Source organism: Bos grunniens, chromosome 17, assembly GCF_055505025.1.
Source record: "Bos grunniens cultivar Pamir isolate PY7600 chromosome 17, Bosgru_T2T1.0, whole genome shotgun sequence".
Lineage (NCBI taxonomy): Eukaryota > Metazoa > Chordata > Mammalia > Artiodactyla > Bovidae > Bos > Bos grunniens.
Window position 1 is genome coordinate 37,033,921 of NC_141181.1, and position 17,411 is coordinate 37,051,331.

General features: G+C 35.5%; 1 protein-coding gene across 5 annotated transcripts in view; it reads left to right on the plus strand.

Moving 5' to 3' along the window:
- FSTL5 (follistatin like 5) overlaps positions 1-17,411 on the plus strand; it is a 937,973-nt gene that overhangs the window by 471,331 nt on the left and 449,231 nt on the right. For all 5 annotated transcript variants that reach the window (XM_086345931.1, XM_086345933.1, XM_086345932.1 and 2 more), the window contains one exon: positions 6,062-6,258. In XM_086345931.1, coding sequence (XP_086202057.1) covers positions 6,062-6,258 — 197 coding nt within the window. The remainder of the gene's footprint in view (positions 1-6,061; positions 6,259-17,411) is intronic.

Here is a 17,411-nt window from a genome sequence, read left to right on the forward strand (position 1 = left end):
AGCCATCAATGCAAAGAAATAGAGGAAAACAACAGAATGGAAAAGAATAGAGACAGGGATGTTTACAACAGTTTTATTCAAAATTACCAAAACTTGAAAGTAACAAGATGTCCTTCAGTAGGTAAAGGAATAAATATAGTGTGGTACCTCCAGACAGTGTATTCAGCAATTAAAAAAAAAAAAAGAGCTAACAAGTCATGACAGAGGAACCTTAAATATATTTGCTTCTCAGAAGCCAGTCTGAGAAGGCTACATATTGAATTGGGCCAGGGTTAGGGTTATGTATGATTCCAACTATATGACAGTCTGAAAAAGGCAGAACTTTTGAAACAGTTAAAAAGGTCAGTGTTTGTCAGAGGTTAAGGAAGATGGAGAGATGGACAGGCAGAGCACAGATGCTCTTTAAGGCGGTGAAACTATTCTGTTTGATGTATATGCACACATGTCATTATACATTTGTCAAAACCCATGGAATATACAACACCAAGTACCCTATGTACTTAATGAACTCTAAGATAAACTATAGACTTTTGGGGTTAAAGATACATCACTGTATTGTCATCATTTCCCCCCTGCTGTGGGACTGTTGATAGTGACAGTCTGCACATGTGGAAGACCAGAGGGTATACGGAAAAATCTGTACTCTCTGCTCAACTTTTCCTTGAATATAAAACTGCTCTGACAAAGAAAGTAGATTTTTTTTTAAATTCCTTCTCTATGAGAAAATCACGGCCCTTTAAAGGTACAAAGTTGTGAAGTGGTATATATATGTATATTTGCATTAGTAAATTTCCAGAATTAGATTAGCATTTGAAGCATAGTAGTTTTATATTAATCTTATGTGTAACTATAAACATTTTAGATAAGAACATTGCAGTAAAGTTTATGTGATACAAAACAATTTACACCCTTATTTTTCCACATTTTATAGAAGCTCCATTTAGGTTAAAGGTTGTTTTTTGGTTTTGTTTTGTTTTTTTATTTCATTCAGACTACTTTTAACCAAGATAATTTTAATTCCATCAAACACACAGTTAACAATTTACAATTCATATAATAGTTTTCCATGTTGAATTTGATTCACAGATTCATATTAAATGACCATACTAAAGTTTTGATACTTTCCTTATGTCATAAATGCAAAGTACTTTTCTGAGAAATATTTTATAAAAATTTAAATATGTTTACATATTAAAAAGCTTTAAAAGTTTCTATTAGCAATTATTTAATAGATTGAGAAAAATACAATTTCAGTATGCAATCTAATACATGAGTAGAATTGATACTATAATAAAATATTTAATACCTTCTTATTTAACTTCTAAGATTTCAGCTTTTATTAGAATTAAATTAATCAAGTTCAAACTAGAAATGCTAAAAAGAGGCAAGCAATATTATTATATACTTAGATTTCAATATTTTTATGTTGAAAGTAATTAGTATGTTTTTCTGATAGATGGTGAGGAAAGATAAAGGGTAACTTCAAAGAGCTAAGAGCAAATTACAACTTTTGAAAAACTAGCATTAAGCATAATTGGTAGAATTTGTAATTTTGAGCACTTATTATGTATTCAAAACTGATGGCTGTACTATCAGATATATAATGTATAACTATCTTTGGTTTCATAGGGACATGGAGAAGCACTGCCAATACCCAGGTGAACCCATTTGAAAGTGAGAGTCAGAGAGAGAAAGACAAATATCATGTAATATAGCTTATATGTGGAATCTAAAATAAATGGCATAAATGAACCTATTTATAAAGCATAGAGTCACAGATGTAGGGAAAAAAAAAAAAAAAACTTATGGCTACCAAGGGGAAGTGGGGGGGTGGGGAGGAGGATAAATTGTGAGATTGGGATTGACATATACACACTACTATTTATATAATAGATAACCAATTAGGACCTATTTACAGTATAGGAAACTCTATTCAATGCTCAGTAATGACTTACATGGGAAAATAATATAAAAAAAGAGGGGATATATGTATACATAAACTTGATTTGCTTTGCTTTACAGCAGATGCTATTAATAACACAACATTGTAAATCAACTACACTCCAATAAACCTTAACTTACAAAACATCAAAGCATGTGAGAACTTGTGAACATAATGATAATATAGGATTAATATGCATGTTGGGGCATGTGGTGTTATCAATCATGTTTTTGTTCACAAAATAATTTAGTTGGAGTAAAATTATGAATCTATTGTTTAAATGAGAAAAAAAGGCGGGGGGGGGGGGAAGTCAGAGATTCCCTCTCTTTCTTTGCCCCACACGGCCAGATGGATTTTTAACTACCCTAGAATGACTCAGTCCAGAGTCAGCACAGCCCTGGCATCACTGCGTTCACTGGAAGGAAGGTGGTGTATAGGCACCACCAGCTGGGGACCTCATTCATCTTGTCCTTAGTGTCTAGAACAGGGACAGCAGAGAAGAGCTCTTACTGGTCTCTGGCAGCAGAAAGTAACTCCAGAAGAGCATTTCTTTTCCTTCACTATACCAACAAAACACCACTGGTTGATTAAGTATTGAGGAAGGACTCACCAAAACAAACAAATCAATGAGCTAGCTTTCTTCCTGAAGTTATTCTTGAATGAGGCCATGATATACTAATATACATTGATGTTTGTTTCTAAATAACTTGTGTTTCATTACTAATGCTACTTCTTTTTTTCACATTGATACTCATTAAAAAAGTGATGAAGATTTAATACCAAAAGTCCCTGATACTGGGAAAGGTTCAGGGCAGAAGGAAAAGACGGTGTTAGAGGATGACATGGGTGGATAGCATTGCCAATGCAATGAACATGAACTTGGCAAACTTTGGAGATAGTGAGAAACTGGGAGGTCTGGCTTCCTGCAGTCCATGAGGTCATAAAGAGTTGGACACGACTGGGTGACTAAAAACAAACATTTAATATTTTCAAATCATTATTTTGCTTTTACTCATTTTAGCCCATTATAATAGGAAGTTTTCACTTATTCATTAAAATGTTCCTTTAAAGTTACAAGCTATCTCCAAGTTAAGTAATCTAATGGGAATGTTTTCTTTCTTTCTTTTTTTTTAAACTCTGAAACATTTAGCATTTCATCACATCCTCTTTCTTGAAAAGTTCTTTTCCCTTTTTCTTCTTCTTCAGTATTTTCCTATAGTTTTCCTGCTATTTCTATGGTACTCCTTTTTTTTTCTCTCTCTCCCTTTGAAAGTTCTTTTTTTCTCTACCTATAATTTCAGCAGTAATTTTGCCTGAAGTTTATTTTATATTTGCCATTCATTTTTCAAATAATCCTTTGACAAATTTGCTGAAACCATGTATAAGTTCATTTTAAAACTCAGTTCTGAAGATGAAAAAAGTAGAGAATAAAGGCTAGAAAAGATATTAGGTATTGCCTGGGTGTAAAAGTCACTGAGCTCCTCTCTAGCTTTGTAACTTTGAACAAGTTACTTAATCATTCTGTGTTTTAATTTTTCTTCATCTGTAAAATCATGGTAATTATAAGGTCCTTCATGTTGGATTGTTATGAGAGTTAAATGATTACATATATATAAAGTTCCTGGCACATAGAAAGTCTGCATTACAAGTAATCTATTATTCATAATAGATGTTTCTATTACTAACAAAGACCTGTGATAGAGGTTACTTAAAATATCTAAATTCTACAAAATTTACTGTAATTTTATGGTTGTTTATTGTACATGCAGGAGATGCGGGTTTGATACCTAGTTTGGGAAGATCCCCTAGAGAAGGGAATTACAACCCACTCCAGTATTTTTGCCTGGAGAATCCTATGGATGAGGAGCCCAGTGGGCTACAGTCCATGGGGTCACAAAGAGTTGGACATGACTGAGCGACTAACACTTTTATTTTCCATTGTACATTTCAGTGGAATATGAATGCCTTAATTGTAATGCTTTTATTTTTGTTAGCTTTGAATTGTCAGCAAACAATCCCTGGTTTTACTAGGGTATTTACAATTTGGGAAATGAAAGCATTCACGAAGAACACGATGACTGTATTCCTTGATTTGGTCAAAATTAGAATGTAACAACCCCAAATTGTATCTCCTCAATAGCAACTAAACAACAACAACAAAACCCCAAATTTCAAATATTAACTAAAAAGTGTTCAGCATTTAAATTCTATTTCCCATGTTCTCATCTGCTTATAACAATGGACCCAGAGGAGCTCCCGCAAACTCCATCCCTCTTCCCATCAGTCAAATGAAATGATAGGAAAGCCCACGGTCAAATACAGAAATCCAGGGAGGGCTTTGGAATGGTTTATTCTCCTTTGCCCTTCTTTGATCAGTTTCTCTCTCTTCCTGACACACACAGGCACGTATATTTGAAGGCCCCTCTTAGACAGCTTTCACAGACACCAAAATTGCTACCTGTCCCTCTGTACTTGATTACTTTTCTCTCTTGTCAGTGATTTCTGTGTTTTTATGAAAACTATTATAATTATTATTCTTTACTGAGACTAGAATGATGCAAAATTGACTTAATCTGTGGCACAGAGTTTATATCTTGCTGTAGAAAAGAAGTTATTGACAGGGTTGTTAAACACTAAATTTGCTGAACAACAGAAGTCATTTCAAAGTCTTTGAAAGATAAGATCTCATCTCTCTAAAAGATTGTTTTCCATCTTGTCTGGGAAGAGAATGAGAATTCAAATATTATTTTTCAATCCCCTGCTTCTCAGATATATATTTTTAAATCTTTAGAAATCTTTAAAATTGTAGATTCTGCCACAGCCTAATTGTCAAAATGAAGCACAATTATAAAGTTAGGCTTTTTTTTCTTTAAAGATATATTGTAAAAGTTCTTAGCTAATATAATAATACCTGCTTTTTCATTTATAAATTACATTATATACTGCATTTTCTAGACTGTATTTATAGACTATATGTTAACATTTTATATCACATTTATTATCAATATACATTCATTTCAATGTGTTATTTATGAAGACATAAGCATGCATATTTTTGTAAGAAAAATTCTTGTGAAATAATTATGTCAAGAGAGTAGAGTGTGTGCGTGAGTGCTGTCACTGCAGTCGTGTTCAACTCTTTGCAACCCTATGGACCATGGCCTGCCAGGCTCTTGCAACCATGGGATCTTCCTGCTGAAGGGATCAAACTTGTGTCTCTTATGTCTCCAGCATTGGCAGGCAGGTTCTTCACCATTAACATCACCTGGGAAGCCAAGATAGAGTAATTGCAGTTATTTTTGAAGATATACGCCAACAACTACTTTCATTGAATGTGAAGTCCCTAGTATTTGGGCTATTTTATGGAAGATATTGAATTCTGTAATGCATTATCACTTCAATAAGCTCCTACTTTAGCTGTGGAAATGATATTTGCAAGGTTAAAACTTCAAGATAAAAAATTCAAACATAGATCATATTATTCACCAAGTGCTCTTAAAGGAGAGATAGATAAATATCAGAAAAATAGACTTTCTGAAGAAAGCAAATATGAGTTTAGCATGATTAAAAATTTTTTAAAAATTTTAAGTACACACACACAAAATTCTTCAAAATAAATCTAAATGTAAAAGAAGATGCACTTCCAATCAGAAACTTGCTATACTAGTTTGGAACTAGACATACATGAGTTTAAATTCAAAATTCAACACAATCTAAGTTTACGCTTGGGTAAGTCATTTCCTCTCCCTAAACTTCATGTTCAAAATCTCTGAAACTATCACTATAATCACGTATAATGAGGAGTTAAACTAAGATGATGTATTTAAGCCTTGTAGCCAACTGAAGTTATCTTTTTTCTGTGTCCATTGTAGAACCGATGACTTTGGCCTTGAGAAAACACATAGTACATATTGTGTTTTTAGATTTGATAACAATTAAAATTTTTATCCTCTCATGTTAATGGCCCATTCTTTTCTCCTTGTGTAGTATGCAAAGTAGAAGCATAAATATTATATACAAAATATGTTATCTGCTAGGTATCAACTTTGAGCATTAATAAGATAAATGATTCCCTTTTAATAATATTGCTTTGAAAATAACTTAGTTCTTTTGTTACAGGAGATAACTGCAAGGCCATTGAATACAGCAAGATGAAAAGTATGCTTTTAGATTTACAAAATCAAAAATACATTACACAAGACAATGAAAACCCTAATGGTGATGACGTATTTCGGAAGAAGTTGCTGGTGGATCAAATGTTTAAATATTTTGATGCCGACAGTAATGGACTTATAGATATTAATGAACTAATCCAGGTATGATTAATGATTAACAAGCTTATTCAAGTATATTTATTCAATATATTTACATTTGTGTGAGTTTTTACTATATTGATAAAACTATATTTAATTCATATTGTTTGACTGTAGGCATAAAATGTTTTAAGAGAAATATTTGACTGCTTATCAGCAGTATGAATTTCTAGTAACAAATGTAATTTGTTAATTTCAAGTAACATCATACAAGATCCTTATATGATGTTACACAATTTAAAAGAGGCATCTACTTTTGACAGGTTTCTATACCTTAAATGCCAAAAGGAACTGCCAGTTCTCTATCTTATAGAATTTATAAAATAATACCAGACATGTTCTGGAGCTTTTGTAATTTTCTTAATTTTCTTATGGAAGCTTGCTTATCTAGTATTAAAGGACATTATTGAAAAGCAATTGAATACATCTATAACATAATGTAAATAAGTGATTTAAGAAAGTACTAAATTATTGATCTATTTAGTACTTCTTCAATAATCAAAGATCAACTATATTAAATCTAGTTTTAATATTACGTCTATATTATTAAACTTCATGTCTTTGAAAATTGTCTCCAAAAAGATACATACATAAAATGTTAAGTGAATATTTTAATACACAAAATTTTTTATGTGATCAATTATATGTGTGAAAAAATGGAAATATTTTTATGTGTGTGTTACTGAGACTGATAAACTACTCTGAAAGAAAGTGAAATACCCACATTTAAGAACCTAAGCTGGTTGTTGATAGTGGTCGAAATGTAAAATAAGGAACATAAGATTTTGCTGTAAATATACGTATAGGTTTTTAAGGAGAAAGGGAGAGAAGCCAATCCAGGATGACTAGGAAATTGGTACTAGCTCTGAGGAATACTGCTGACTGCCTGATAATTCCTACAGTTGATCTTAGGTAGATTTTGCTTCTGTGCTTAACAGTGAAAATAATTTTAAAAAATTCAATTGTCTATTTCCACAACATCATGCCATTCATATTTCATAGTTAATTTAATGGCTTATTTTTAAAAAATCAACAATGTGGAATATCAGTTTTACTTTGCAAGCATTCAAGCTTTGGGATAGTGTAACTTAGAGGTGTCATTATCAAAGTGACCTTCTGAGCCAATTGACTTGTCTATTTAAGTTAGTTAAAATATCATTTTCATTATCTTCTTTAATCCAACTTATATTTATAGAACAGTTATAAGTCCTAGGCACTGGAATTCAATGAATGAAACTCTGAAATTTTAGGGTAAAGTTAGTAAACTTTTAATTCAGATATCTATGTTGGTATATAACTCATAATTAATTTTTCATGAATGAAATTCTTTACAATTTTAAATTTCTGGTAATAATCAGAGATGACTAGGCAGTTCAATTAAATGAACTATAACTAAAGCATGTCACCTTGATCTTTGTGTGCCTGACATATTCAAATATAGTGTTTTTGATTTTGAGCCTTACTTTTTTATTTTTAATATTTTTACTCTCTATTAACATGTATGCACTACTGTAACCACTGGTTGGATATGACACATACTTTGACCAAATCTAGCTATTACAAGATCCACATCTGAGTCCAAATGGAAAAACTGATCATCACTGGAAAATAGTATTGAAAGTACTCACTTGTAGTTGTTTTAAGTTTCTACTACATCCAAGTTTATATTAATTTCCTAGAGTAGCAGTAACAAAGTTCAGCAAACTTTGTGACTCAGACAACCTCTCTCGCAGTTCTGGAGGCTCAGTATCTGAGACTGAGGTATTGGTAAGGCCAACCCCCTTAGAAGCTTCTTGGAGGAGTCTTTTCTTCCCTTCTTCGGCTTCAGGTAGCACCAGGTATTCCTTGGCTTGTAGTGTATCACTCAAGTCTCTGCCTCTAGAGTCACATAGCTACTCTCTGTGTACTGTCTTCACATCATCTTGTCTCTTCTTCAAAGGATACCAGTCATGCTGGGTCAAGGGTCCTCCCTGCTCCAGCAGGACTTCATCTAACATCATCTAAATACATGGAAATTACTCTATTTCCAAAAAAAAGGTTTACATTCTGATGTCCTCAGGTTAAAGCTTTAACACATCTTTGGGGAGGGCATATATCAATCCATAATAAAGTCATCTGGTACAGAGTTTAGTTTTTTGTTATTGTTATTATTTTGATTCAGACTTAATTTACATGTGAAAAGTGCCCTCCAAATTCATCTGAAAATTACCATGCAGAAATGATCATTAGAATCCCACTTATACATTAGTCAAACATGAGGTACACACAAAGAAGGATCTGGGAAGGTAATATTTACTGACTCCTCTGCACACATCCCACATATGTCAGTCCTTCCTTCAGCTTTATAGAGTGGAAATGGTATCATCTCATTCATCAGCAATCAACTAACAGCCACTGTGAAAAGGATATAACACATTTCTAGCTAGTAACAACACAAATACTGTTTTTGACTTGTCTCTTTAGGTTACAGGTGCTTTAGAAAAACTTGTATTCCAAGTATTATACTATGAAAGTCAATGATATACATGACTTTAAAAATCAACTTGGAAACATGGAACATCATCATTTAATAGCAAGTTTCAAAAAGATTTAAATTAAAGCAGTAAAAAGGGAAAGGATCTTAATGGTTCTGTTAATAATTTACAAACTATGTTTAATAGAAATATAATTTATAACTCTAAGACACTGCAAGTAAAAATTAAATAACATGATTTGACTTTGAGGTTTTATAATTGCAGCATTAATGCTTGCTGCACATGTTCTGTTCTTACTCCAAATAATGAATATATATATATTCCAAAGCTTCTCTTGGTTTTCCCTGGTGGCTCAGATGGTAAAGAATCTGTCTGCAATGCAGGAGGCCCAGGTTCAATCCTTGAGTCGGGAAGATCTCCTGGAGAAGAAAATGGCAACCCACTCCAGTATTGTTGACTGGGAAATCCCCATGGTCAGAGGCACCTGGCAGGCTATTGTCCCATGGGGTCTCAAAGAGTCAGACATGAGTGAGTGACTTCCACCACCACAAAGCTTCTCTTGCAGGAAATTAGAAATGAAAGTACTTTCCATTTGAGAGAAGATAATAAAAAACATTAGCTGAAGGGGGTAAGACCCATAAAATCACAGCAACTTGTAATAATAAGAAAATACTTGCTAGTGTCAGATGACAAGGTATAGACCTAGATCTCATTTGATCCAACCCTTCACCACTCTAGCTTGACATGAATACCTGTTACCACATACTTAGTATCTGAGTCTGGTTTTTGTATATTGAAAATATCCAACTATAAATTTAAATTTATCAAAATTGAAACGATACTTTCAAAAGAATCATGTTTTATGAAGTTGATAAAAATTGATGCGAGAACATGGATAGATTTGTCCTTAACAATTGAAGGTCTGGAAGAGTTAAAACAGGTAATAACAGAAGTCAGTAAATGTTATGATGGGATATGCATTTAAAAGATCATAGGAAGATATTTTAAGTAGCAAGGAGTGCATGGCCTGTACTGATGAAGTCCTAGGATTTCTTTTAAAAAGTATCATTTTTATGATCATAGTGTAGTGATTAAGAACTTTAATTATAGAATTTGGGATGAAATTTCATCTCCTCTACTTGACACTGTGCAGGTTTTGGGAAGTGATTTAAGCTCTCTGTGTCCCAATTGCCTTGTCTACATATTGGGAAAGATAATAAGACACAATATGTAAATTGGATGTGATATTAATATTATTTTGGAAATGTAGCCTTCTAAGAAACATAACTCACACAATATAAACAACATGATAAAATTATTAGTTATAATTATATTTCAAATCCAACTTTCCTGTGGATATGGTGGATGATAATGGAAATAAAGAGGGCACACATGCTTGTGTTACTGGATGAACAGTTGATCAATATTTCTATCCAGGTCATCCTGTGCATTTTTAATGTTTACAATTGCTTGATAGGTGAGAACAAATCAGCCATCATAACTCAGAAATCTATATCCACATTATTAAATATACAAACATTTTAATGCCAACTTTTACAATGAAAAATGTTTCTTGAAAGAGAATGAAAATAATTTGGTTATTCCAAGAAATTGGGAAAAAATGAATTGCAGTATTTTTTAAATAAATTTCATTTATCTTATTTTATATATTTTATTCTGCTCATCTCATTTGAGGTACTCACATACTTGTCTCATGTAGCTAGCATGAATGTTGTTAAATCCTGTGGGCTAGTCTAGAGACAAGTACATGTCCATTCTGCAACCACTGTGATATTGAGCATTTTCCCCAGAGTATATAGTGTCCCATCTTTACAGATATAATGTTAAATTGACCTAAACTTAAAATAAATATCAAATATATATTTCAAGATGCTGGTACATGTTATAGCAAAATATCTCTATTTGTCAAACTACAAAATATATATTTTGTGCAATTTTTTCTTGCCCATAATAGCAAGTTATAAGAAATAATTGACAGCAACATTTTCAGTAAGGCACCCATAGCTATGTTATTAAATAAATAATATGCTTTACTTGACTATATTGTGCAATTTAAATATTTTAAAAATATGTAGATCCTCAGTTAGTATAGTAACTAATCATAATAGTAGTAGCAATTGTAATAATACTATTAATACTATTACATTACTACAATCTAGATGTCTGTCAGCTCCTTTGCACTTCTCTTTGAGCTAAACACACACACACACAATCCATTTGCAAAAAACAATGTATGTTTGTTGAATGACTGAAGATGTGTAAGGGTGGTAGAAGATGAGATTATTCCACATATTACAAAAATTGCATATTGAGATCCAGTTTAGAAGAAGCACTTTGTACACTTTTCCTTTCCTTGTGCTCTGTCCAGAGCATGCCATATATTCCCTACACCACAGATGCAGGACCCAAGTCTGTTTCTCAGTTTCAATTATTTAACTTTCCCTGAGGCTTCAAATTTCTTATCATGTCAAACAACATGGTGGTTTTATTTAGATTATCCCCCTAAATGTGTATAACCAAAGACATCACAATCAGTAGTTGCCAACATCTATCTGCCTCTTTAAGGAAAAACAAAACAAAACAAAACAAAAGCTAATGGCAAGTTATAGAATATAACAATGCCAACATCAAAAACCAATATCTAGCACATTCTTTCCTCTGGGGAAATAAATTTCAGTCCCTGAGCCTAGCTGCATGAAATCCTATGCTCAGTCTTCTGCCTTGTTTTGATATACCCCTCAGAGAGAGGTGAACTCTCATATCTCTTTCTTTCCTCTAGTGTGTATCAGATCTACTTACATCCCATGACGAGGACTTTTGTCTCCCCAAAGTATGTGGGGTTGGATGATAGGGGAGATTGGGGTTTTGATCAAATTTGCTTTTTTAGAGAAATAGAACAGAGTATCACTGTCTTCTCTCCCATATATGTGCCTTAATTACTGTATGACAAAGGTAATATGTCAATCACATTTGAAGTGTTTTTTTTGAGAACTTTTGCTTTAAAAGTATCATCTCCCTTTATTAACAACAGGTAAATGGGCATTTGGGGATTCTCCAGTGGCTCAGTGGTAAAGAATCTGCCTGCCAATGGAGGGGACATGGGTTTGACTCTGGGGTTGGGAAGATCACTTGGAGAATGTAATGGCAACCCACTCCAGTATTCTTGGCTGTGAAATTTCATGGACAGAGAAATCTGGTGGGCTATAATCTTTGAGGTCACAAAAGAGCTGGACACGATTTAGTGACTAAAAACAAATGAGCACTTTTAGTTTATTTTGTTCTGAGCTGCCCTAATATATTTCTTGAATCTGTGCTAAATTGCCTGGATCCTATTCAGAATGAGGCTGTAGAACTGAATGGTCTTGACCAGTAGCCAGTTTAATGTTCAGTTCAGTTCAGTTGCTCAGTAATGTCTGACTCTTTGTGACCCCATGGACTGCAGCACGCCAGGCGTCCCTGTCCCACAAACTCCTGGAGCTTACTCAAACTCATGTCCATTCAGTCCATGATGTCATCCAACCATCTCATCCTCTGTCGTCCCCTTCTCCTCCCACCTTCAATCATTTCCAGAATCAGGGTCCTTTCCAATGAATCAGTTCTTTACATCAGGTAGCCAAAGTATTGAAATTTCACCTTCAGCATCAGTCCTTCCAATGAATATTCCGGGCTGATTTCCTTTAGGATGGACTGGTTGGATCTCCTTGCAGTCCAAGGGACTCTCAAGAGTTTTCTCCAACACCACAGTTCAAAAGCATCAATTCTTCAGTGCTCAGCTTTCTTTATATTCCAACTTTCACATCCGTACATGACTAGTGGAAAAACCATAGCCTTGACTAGACGGACCTTTGTTGGCAAAGTAATGGCTCTGCTTTTTAGTAAGCTGTCTCGGTTGAAGAAGGCAATGGCACCCCACTCCAGTACTCTTGCCTGGCAAATCCCATGGACAGAGGAGCCTGGTAGGCTGCAGTCCATGTGGTCGCAAAGAGTCAGAGACAACTGAGCGACTTCCCTTTCACTTTTCACTTTCATGCATTGGAGAAGGAAATGGCAACCCACTCCAGTGTTCTTGCCTAGAGAATCCCAGGGATGGCGGAGCCTGGTGGGCTGCTGTCTATGGGGTTGCACAGAGTTGGACACGACTGAAGCGACTTAGCAGCAGCAGCAGCAGGTTGATCATAACTTTTCTTTCAAGGAGCAAGCGTCTTTTAATTTCATGGCTGCAGTCACCATCTACAGTGATTTTGGAGCCCCTCCCCCCCAAAAAAAAGTCTGTCACCGTTTCCATTATTTCTTCATTTATTTGCCATGAAGTGATGGAACCAGATATCATGATCTTAATTTTCTGAATGTTGAGTTTTATGGCAACTTTCACTCTACTCTTTCACTTTAGTTCTGTGTACTAAAGCAAAATCAAATGTTTTGGCTCTTTCTGAAGATCAGGCTGATGAGGTGTGAAACCTCACTTGTTTGTTGTTCTCAGTTCCACTGTATAAATCTAGACAAGTGTCTGAGGTTCATCTCTATCATTTGTTTCTGTTCCTTCTCTTAAACTGTCTTCTCCAACAATAAGAATTCAGTGCTCTCTGAAATCTGATGTTTATTAATGTTTGCTTCAGTAAAAATTGTCCTTGTAGCAATATGCTTTAAATTTGCATGTGTCATAGAATAATAACTCATTGCAAAAGCTTTAACAAATATAAAGTATCTTTATTTGAAACATAAAGAGGGGTTTTCCCTCAGTATTGTGTATGTGACAAGTGTGATCGGGTACTTGGCAACATAGTAAAGAATTTATGGGTTTAAGGACATTTGTTATTCCTAAAACAGACCTGTAATGCTTGAATTAAAGATTTCAGGATGAAGTAACCTAAGATATGATCACATTCCTCTTGAAAGGCTGACATGTAAGAAAAGGTCTTCAGAAGAGAGAAGATTAATAATCAGTAGTTATGAAATGAATCACAGAAATCTTCCTGGTAGTTTATTCATATGCCTTTTTAAGTTGCTAGGGACATTGATAAAGAGTTTAGGTAGACAGAAACATTGTGAATAAAGAGATAAATACATTGGTGAAAAATGGGAACAAAGTAAGAAAGAATTACCTAGCTGAATATCCTGACATTCAAGGGATAGTTTCTATCATCCCTCCATCCATCTGTTCATCTTCTATCTATCTATCTGTTCATCTTCTTTCTATCTATCTATCTATCTATCTATCTACCCATCTATATTCTCTATCTGTTTAATGAAAGAAAACTCATTTGGGAAAAAGAAATTATCCAGATATACCAATAGAGAACCATTTAGCTATTGACTATCTTCCTTCCATTGAGGTAGAATAGATATGAAAGAAAAATTAACTTTCAATGTTATACATATTGGACAAATGGCTTTACTAAGGAGTAATCAGATTTTCTTAAAGTCAGCATGGTGAAGAACATGTGTTCATAAGAAACATAAGGCAAAGAAAATTTTCTGATCAGAACAGGATTTCCAGAGGGTACTATGATGTGTTTGAGTTGGAAAGGAAATGAGATTGCTGCAGATTGGAAAACAAGCAATATGAGAAGATGAATTTCACAGGGTCACAGAGGTAAACCAGGGTGAATAAAGTTTCCCTTAGAGAAAGAACAACTTCTTGCATCATGGTCCCAACTATTTGCTCCTCAGGATAAGATGAGAATATACATAGGCATATTTCACTTAATAAAATGGCACCCTTGAATTTGTTAGCAATGTTAAAAGAGACACTGAAGTTTAATTATTAATCAGTTCAGTTCAGTTGCTCAGTCGCGTCTGACTCTTTGCAACCCCATGAATCGCAGCACGCCAGACCTCCCTGTCCATCATCAACTCCTGGGGTTCACTCAGACTCACGTCCATCGAGTCAGTGATGCCAGCCAGCCATCTCATCCTTTGTTGTCTCCTTCTCCTCCTGCCCCCAGTCCCTCCCAGCATCAGAGTCTTTTCCAATGAGTCAACTCTTCACATGAGGTGGCCAAACTACTGGAGTTTCAGCTTTAGCATCATTCCTTCCAAAGAAATCCAGGGCTGATCTCCTTCAGAATGGACTGGTTGGATCTCTTTGCAGTCCAAGGGACTCTCAAGAGTCTTCTCCAACACCACAGTTCAAAAGCATCAATTCTTTGGCCTCAGCCTTCTTCACAGTCCAACTCTCACATCCATACATGACCACAGGAAAAACCATAGCCTTGACTAGATGGACCTTTGTTGACAAAGTAATGTCTCTGCTTTTCAATATGCTATCTAGGTTAGACATAAATTTCCTTTCAAGGAGTAAGGATAGGGGGGTGGGGGGGGAGCTTGGGGCGGGGGGAGGTGGGAGAGAGAGAGTGCTTGACTCCTCCTTTTATGTTTTCTTCCCCCTGGGCCTGCCCTATGCAAATGGGGCTTAGCCAGGAGTGCTGTTAATTTCATGGCTACAGTCACCATCTGCAGTGATTTTGGAGCCCTAAAAAAGAAAGTCTGACACTGTTTCCACTATTTCCCCATCTATTTCCCATGAAGTGATGGGACCAGATGTCATGATTTTCGTTTTCTGAATGTTGAGCTTTAAGCCAACTTTTTCACTCTCCACTTTCACTTTCATCAAGAGGCTCTTTAGTTCCTCTTCACTTTCTGCCATAAGGGTGGTGTCATCTGCATATCTGAGGTTATTGATATTTCTCCCGGCAATCTTGATTCCAGCTTGTGTTTCTTCCAGTCCAGCGTTTCTCATGATGTACTCTGCATATAAGTTAAATAAGCAGGGTGACAATATACAGCCTTGACATACTCCTTTTCGTATTTGGAACCAGTCTGTTGTTCCATGTCCAGTTCTAACTGTTGCTTCCTGACCTGCATACAGATTTCTCAAGAGGCAGGTCAGGTGGTCTGGTATTCCCATCTCTTTCAGAATTTTCCACAGTTTATTGTGATCCACACAGTCAAAAGCTTTGGCATAGTCAAGAAAGCAGAAATAGATGTTTTTCTGGAACTCTCTTGCTTTTTTGATGATCCAGCAGATGTTGGGAATTTGATCTCTGGTTCCTCTGCCTTTTCTAAAACCAGCTTGAACATCAGGAAGTTCACAGTTCATATATTGCTGAAGCCTGGTTTGGAGAATTTTGAGCATTACTTTACTAGCGTGTGAGATGAGTGCAATTGTGCGGTAGTTTGAGCATTCTTTGGCATTGCCTTTCTTTGGGATCGGAATGAAAACTGACCATTTCGAGTCCTGTGGCCACTGCTGAGTTTTCTAAATTTGCTGGCATATTGAGTGCAGCACTTTCACAGCATCATCTTTCAGGATTTGAAATAGCTCAACTGGAATTCCATCACCTCCAATAGCTTTGTTCATAGTGATGCTTTCTAAGGCCCACTTGACTTCACATTCCAGGATGTCTGGCTCTAGGTCAGTTATTGCACCATCGTGATTATCTGGGACATGAAGATCTTTTGTATTCTTGCCACATATTCTTGATATCTTCTGCTTCTGTTAGGTCCATACCATTTCTGTCCTTTATTGAGCACATCTTTGCATGAAATGTTCCTTTGGTATCTCTAATTTTCTTGAAGAGATCTCTAGTCTTTCCCATTCTGTTGTTTTCCTCTATTTCTTTGCATTGATGGCTGAGGAAGGCTTTCTTATCTCTTCTTGTTATTCTTTGGAACTCTGCATTCAGATGCTTATATCTTTCCTTTTCTCCTTTGCTTTTCACTTCTCTTCTTTTCACAGCTATTTGTAAGGCCTCCCCAGACAGCCATTTTGCTTTTTTGCATTTCTTTTCCACGGGGATGGTCTTGATCCCTGTCTCCTGTACAATGTCACGAACCTCATTCCGTAGTTCATCAGGCACTCTATGTTTCAGATCTAGGTCCTTAAATCTGTTTCTCACTTCCACTGTATAATCATAAGGGATTTGATTTAGGTCATACCTGAATGGTCTAGTGGTTTTCCCTACTTTCTTCAATTTAAGTCTGAATTTGGCAATAAGGAGTACATGATCTGAGCCACAGTCAGCTCCTGGTCTTGTTTTGGCTGACTGTATAGAGCTTCTCCATCTTTGGCTGCAAAAAATATAATCAATCTGATTTTGGTGTTGACCATCTGGTGATGTCTATGTGTAGAGTCTTCTCTTGTGTTGTTGGAAGAGGATGTTTGCTATAAGCAGTGCATCTTCTTGGCAAAACTCTATTAGTCTTTGCCCTGCTTCATTCCGTATTCCAAGGCCAAATTTGCCTGTTACTCCAGATGTTTCTTGACTTCCTACTTTTGCATCCCAGTCCCCTATAATTAATATTTAACATTAAAATTTTAAGAGCTTGTTTGAGCAAAAATCCACTCAAATCTGGCAGTGCCAAACCAGAAGTAGTTAGAAGCCCTCTGTGGAGGCGAGCTAGGAAATCTTTTACAAAGAGAAGATGGAAACAAAGTAAGGAAGGTCCAGATTGGCTGTGTTCTTGCCTGGAGAATCCCAGGGACGGGGGACCCTGGTGGGCTGCCGTCTATGGGGTCGCACAGAGTCGGACAGGACTGAAGCGACTTTGCAGCAGCAGCAGCAGCAAAGCATAGTTAGTTGTTTGTGATTGGTTTGTGATAGGTTTTGATTTCATAACCTGAGGCATTTACAGGCTTAGGTGTGGGCTGGATTACATTTG